The sequence below is a fragment of the Grus americana genome, chromosome 12 (assembly GCF_028858705.1).
Source record: "Grus americana isolate bGruAme1 chromosome 12, bGruAme1.mat, whole genome shotgun sequence".
In the NCBI taxonomy this organism is placed as follows: Eukaryota; Metazoa; Chordata; class Aves; order Gruiformes; family Gruidae; genus Grus; species Grus americana.
The window spans coordinates 20,296,485-20,302,484 of record NC_072863.1 but is presented as its reverse complement, the minus strand read 5'-3'; the positions used below and the strand labels follow the sequence as shown (position 1 = coordinate 20,302,484).

General features: G+C 46.2%; 1 protein-coding gene across 4 annotated transcripts in view; it reads right to left on the bottom strand.

Moving 5' to 3' along the window:
- Positions 1-400: 400 nt before the first annotated feature.
- Positions 401-6,000, bottom strand: part of PAK3 (p21 (RAC1) activated kinase 3) — a 136,540-nt gene continuing 130,940 nt past the window's right edge. For all 4 annotated transcript variants that reach the window (XM_054839345.1, XM_054839344.1, XM_054839343.1 and 1 more), the window contains 2 exons: positions 4,089-4,226; positions 401-2,567 (listed from right to left, as the gene is read on the bottom strand). In XM_054839345.1, the coding sequence (XP_054695320.1) occupies positions 2,478-2,567; positions 4,089-4,226 (228 nt within the window). In that variant the 3' untranslated portion in view covers positions 401-2,477. The remainder of the gene's footprint in view (positions 2,568-4,088; positions 4,227-6,000) is intronic.

The following is a 6,000-nucleotide window of genomic DNA, read 5'->3' as shown; positions in this document are numbered from 1 at the left end:
CTGTCCCAGGAAAGGGAGGGTGCAATTCCAGTAGTTTGTCTGTCTCTTACACTCCCTGATACTCCTCAATCTACTCGCCTCCTCACGGAACTCTGCCACGGAGCGGAGGAGTTCCTCCACCTGGGAGCAGCTCCCTCGGGTGCGCTCACTGCTGCCGTCCATCCCGGTGTGAGAGCAGGGCAGAGCCTGCAGCCTGGCACCTGGGTGGCTGCCTGTTCCCACCGGCGCTCAGCCTGGGAAGCTGCATCAGTCGTGGCAGGCGCAGAGTTTAGAGAGGCCATGGCTTTCTGCCGGGTGGAAACCATTGCTCCCTGGTCCAGCTGGCAGAGCTTCAGCACCCTTCCTGCACGCCCTTCCGTGCAAACTGCCGTGCCCAATTCAGGAATCACCCCGTGCACCGCGGATCGTGCCGGCACCGGAGCTGCTCGCCTCGGCATGTTATTTGAGCATCTGAAAATCAGACCTGTTGTGCTCCCCAGGAAATCAAGAAAGGTTAATTCACACTTAGCTGTGGTAACTCACTGAGCATCGCCTCTCTGTTGCCTCGGCCAAGACACTGGGACGGACAGAGCGAGCGAGGGTATGTTAGGCAGTACTAATGACAGTTGCAACACAAGGACTGTAACTAAGTAAGAAGCCAAAGCCAAACAAGCTAAGGGCCTAATTCAAGAACAGCCCAAGCATCCCTCATTCCTACTGGCAAAACAGGAAGGTGGGTAGTACCTTACAGGCTACGTAGCCCTTTGCAGGACCATGCCTAAACATGAAGATCTACAGCAGAAAGCTGGTTTGCTTTGTTTGGGGGTTTTTTTGCTCACTGGGTGGGTGTTGCTTTAATTGCTGCTCTGAAGGTCTTTGATTAATTGTACTACTAAAATACAGCAACAAATACTCCATGCAAATGCTTTTTCCGAGTGAAGCCACATTGTGTCTTTCAGAAATTAATAAATAAAACACAAATTGCATACTTAAACTATTCTGCTCCCTTACAAATCAGTTGACTAGTCAAGCACAATCCTCAGTCACATCCGGGATTCCCTCCCTCCCAGCAGAGCCGCATTCAGCAGTGCTTGCTGTACGCAGGACAGCAGAAAGCAGGCTGGCTTGATGCCTCTAAATATTTCTGCAATCCACTCTGCATTTCACACATTTGCTCTCGCCCAGTGCAGAACTCCAGGTTTTAGTGCGCTTTCTTCCAGAGCTGCCTGCTGCACTGGCTCATGCAGCTTTAAACTGTGGAAGTTGTTGCTCACTTGCGTCAGCCTCAGTTTCCACGTGCCTGAAGGACACCCACCTGCGCACGAGCCTGCGGAGCAGCCTGGCTCCCTCCCCCTCTGCTGAGAGTGGCGCGGACGCTACTAACCTTTCCCAGGAGCTACCAGACGACCGGGAGAGTAGGCATTCTCAGAAGCGCCAACACCACTCAGCTCTGTTCTGCCCTTCTCTACTCCTGCACACACTGAAGATGGCTAATCCCACCAGTCCGTGCATTTCACAGCATTTCACCTTGGGAGCAGCCCGCTGCCAGTTTGACTCTGATACGGGATGGTTAGTCCGGTCCCAGGAAGAGGCAAGCACCCAGTGCCCATCTGCTGCTGCCGGCCGCTGCAAGTGCCTTCTTCCAGCCCGGGCCTGTGGATGCTGAGGCTGCGCTGTGCCCTGCAAGGGCTCTGCTGGGGCTCAGCGCCAGGCGAGACTGGGCCCGCTCTCACCTCACATTTCTCTTACAGCTTTGCATCAGATGAGTCCTTTCTGAGCACACTGACTCATCTTTCTGCTTTTTCATTTTAGTAAGACTCTCATCCAGGCAAACAGATTACAATTAATTATACAAATCAAATTGTCAAGAACCGCAACACTATATATTCACAGTTGAAAGCCTGTATCTCAACAGGATGTTCTGTCTGCCCCACTCTTGATTTATTTTTGGTTGGAAATGCAATTTCACTTTCTTCCTCATCTAGAAGTACCATGACTGGGCAAATACCAGCGAGTGGGCTATATTCAAAAGGCAGTGCAGTCTGGAGTTTATGAATGAAGGAGACCCTTCTCCAATTCCAAACCATACCAAAAAAACAAAAAAGGGACTTTCCGTCTTTAAGAAACAACTGACAATTTAAAAGTGAATGTACAGCTTATTCACAGGGTGAGAAGGAAGGGAATCTTCCAACTGAATTTGCTTTACCTTGGAAATGGCTGAGGCAGCAAAGCATTTTCGGTCATTACCTCTCTGTCTTAAGCCCTGTTTCATCTTAAAAATAAATTAAGGAGCCAGAAAACAGGAAAGAAGACAAATGATAATTTTTTTTTTACTCCTTGAGGGACTGGGTTGTTCTCCCTCCTACCACCATGACTGTGACCGTTGGTTTGTTCATCCATCCATCCATCTGTCCTGCAGCACGAGAGTTGAGGTTTTTATAGAGTTTTTGTTCTCAGTCCTGCTCTGAGCTGGCATGGGAGAAAGCCGGCCTGAAGCGCTAGCGGCTGCTGTTCTTAATCGCTTCCTTTGCTGCAATGATCAGAGGAGTCAGGCTGGAGAGAGGCTTGGCTAATTTTAAAAATGGATGCTGCCCAAAGGAAAAAAAAAAAAAAAAAAAAAGAACCATTACTTTCCAAAGTCAGTTACTCACAGGCTCAAGCAGTATTCCTCTGGTTACTAGAATACACAGAAATGGGACTGAGGGAACCATCTGCACCCATGTCTTCATGGCCAGTACCTTGCTGTCACAGGCAAACATGGCCCATAATTCTATTAATCCATTTATCAAGGTGTCTTCACCTTGCTGGGATTTTTGCTTTGCCATTGCCAGTACTTTGGGAATGCTGCTTGCTCTCCTAGGGCCTTGGGCCTTCAGGAAACTCAAAATACTTACTTAGGTTCCTGTTTTCTAAAGACACAGGCTATTTTAGTTGACAAAAAAGATGAGGGGCATAAGCCATTCCTCGGGGAACTCCAATACTGCTAGGAAATGTTTATCCCAGTAGTATTTAGGCCCATGTGTGGTTCTGAAGACCACCGAGGCACAGGTTTTCAACACCAAGACAAAAGCAGAGAGACAAGTGGCAGAGCTGGACGCGGCTCTGGGTTGCAGCGAGAGCAGTGCCCGCCATCCCATCCCCTGCCCCTCCTGTGCTGGCTGGCACCTTCACAGCAGGGACAGCCAAGTGGCACGTGCTGCAACTCCTTCTCTGCCACAAAACCTGGCAGTAAACCTGTAGCAGTGCTCATCTACTCGACCGTGCCAGGCAGCAAATGGAGCTGTGACAAGTACTGCTCAACTGTCCCTGTTTCGGTGGCAGAAACCTCTAAGAGTGGGGCAAGGTAGACAAGCCGGGGCCCCTCGGATGCTCACAGTGAGCACCCCACAGCCAAATCTCTGATGGCTTGGCTGTGACGATTTCATTGGGTTCCTCCCTGGTCTTATCTCTGTGTACAGCAGTCACCAATGCCATTTCAGGCCTCTGTACCTCGTTCCACTTCAGTTATTTTGCCACAATATACTACCAAAATAGGGCCACAAAATGCTCAGAGGGCTGGAGCACCTCTCCTGTGAAGACAGGCTGATGAAGTTGCGGTTGTTCAGCCTGGACAAGAGAAGGCTCCAAGGAGAACTTATTGTGGCCTTTCAATACTTAAAGGGGGCTTACAAGAAAGATGAGCACAAACTTTTTAGTAGGGCCTGTAACAATAGGACAAGGGGTAATGGTTTTAAACTAAAAGAGGGAAGATTCAGGCCAGATATAAGGAAGAAATTCTTTACGATGAGGGTGGTGAAACACTGGCACAGGTTGCCCAGAGAGGTGGTAGATGCCTCATCCCTGGAAACATTCAAGGTCAGGTTGGATGGGGCTCTAAGCAACCTGATCTAGTTGAAGATGTCTCTGCTCATTGCAGGGGGGTTGGACTAGGTGACCCTTAAAGGTCCCTTCCAACCCAAACCATTCTACAATTCTACTTATTTTTCATTTGAAAATCACCAAGACTGGAGACTAACATGAGGGGGTTCCATCTGCTACCTTCAAGTTTAGCTGATGAGAAAACCATTACACAGTACAGCTGTTTCACTTGCAGCCGCTTCGCATTTTACCTGCAGAAGCTCCTTGGCAGACCCTCGCCTGTCCACGTCCATCTCTAGGCAGCAGTTCAGAAAGTCGCGAAACACAGCGGACAGTCGCTCGGGGTTCTGCAGCTCTGGTGTCCCGTTCGTAGCTATCAGATACAGCGCCTAGAGAAAAAACAAACGCGAGACTCCATCTGTTTCTTTCATATCCGTAACTGCTCATATAGACCCCATTTTTGTTGAGGTCCAGTCTCCAGTGGCAGTTTCTTCCCTGGCAGAGGGTTAGAGATGATTTTTCTATACCAACAAAAAAACCCCAAAACCTTTATGCAGCCACAGCTATTCCAACATCAAAATGATCTTGCCTTGACAGCTGATTTCGTTGGCTGACCTAGTTAATATGAACTACATCAGCAAAAGCACATTTTGTTGCTCCAAGTATTGACACTAGCTTTACAGGCTATTTTAAAGAGTGAATTTGGTCTAAACTGTATTATTTCAAAGGATTATTACATAAAATGCATCTTTGCAGTGCTCACTGGTCCCTAAAGTACAGCTTCCATAAAACAACGGTAGTCAATTTTTTTTGCTCTGTTCTTGATAAAAATAGTAACCGGATGAAAAAAAGTAAATCCATCAGCTTATTCCTTGGATAAAGAAACTGAAAAATTTGGAACCTCATTTTCAACGCAGACGCGTAAGTTCCATACATAAATATATTAAGAAGAAAACACGTAATTGGGCAGACAGGAGCCACCTGCAACTATGTCCTTCAGCAGTCTCCAAATTCCAGATCAGCTTCACTTACGTGATAAAAGAAAAACTTTTAATGGTCTAATCAGAAAAATGAATAATTTCATCTCTGTGGTAACCCTGTGCTAATTTTGATACTTGAGCAAATACAGTAATGATGTCCCCATCCCAGAAAGTGCCAGGGAAGAAATGGGAGGTTTTGTAAGTTGGGTTATTGAAAGCTCAGGCTTGGTGACATGGAGAAGGTGGCTTGGACTACGAAAGCAATACGGTCACTGAGTATTTCAGCAAAAATGGACAAGCAGCAAAATAAACTATGTTGCCTTTAAACTATAATCTTCATGTTTCAGGCAAGCTTCCCAGTGAGAAGAATTGGGGGCAGTTCATCTCTCAAAACCACTGTTCTAGAAAAGTTGTTTTTTATTTTTTTTTTAGGAAAGATAACATCAAATCTATTACACTTGTTTCATGTTTTCAGGGTCATCTTCACAGACAGAAGAGCTGAAACAACTCAAAACCCAAAGCAAAGTGTTACCTGAGAATTGGGAGTATTTGTCTGTGTTAAGGGTTGAGTCCTCTGTGAGTTCCCTTCCATGACGTGCATAAACTCAACCGAATGCACCGTCATGCTGTGCACACAGGCCTGTCCAAACACTTGAAAATTCCAGCCTTTCTCCTCCTTAACAGCATCTAGCCTAAGCTAAGCTGAAGTTACTTAAGCAAAGCCACCTCCATGCAGCTTATCAAGTCTTCCCGGTATTCCTCAGGCCAAGGAATTAAAATGTAATTTTGCAAAACATAGGGTGAGCATTATCCAATGCGGTTCACTTGTAACCAAGGTCTAACACGCTGAGAAGCTAGAGAGATGAGTTCATTTTGCTTTTGCAAGATGTTATTTAGAAACATAAGACAAACATTTTCAACTATGCAAACTTAAACTTGCAGAATTTGTCTAAAATATACAGTAATAATAACAGAAATAGGCCTAGGAGTCTTCCATAAAAATGTCTGCCATGATAATAACAGCTCTGCGCTACTGGCATTTAAATAGACCGTGACCAAATTGACTTTGTTATTATCTTCTTAAATACAGAGGAAGATTTCCAAGCCTAAAAAGGCAAATGAGCTATCCTAGAGTAAAAAACAATAAAAGTTTCTTTACTTTTCCCACAACATCGATGTCACA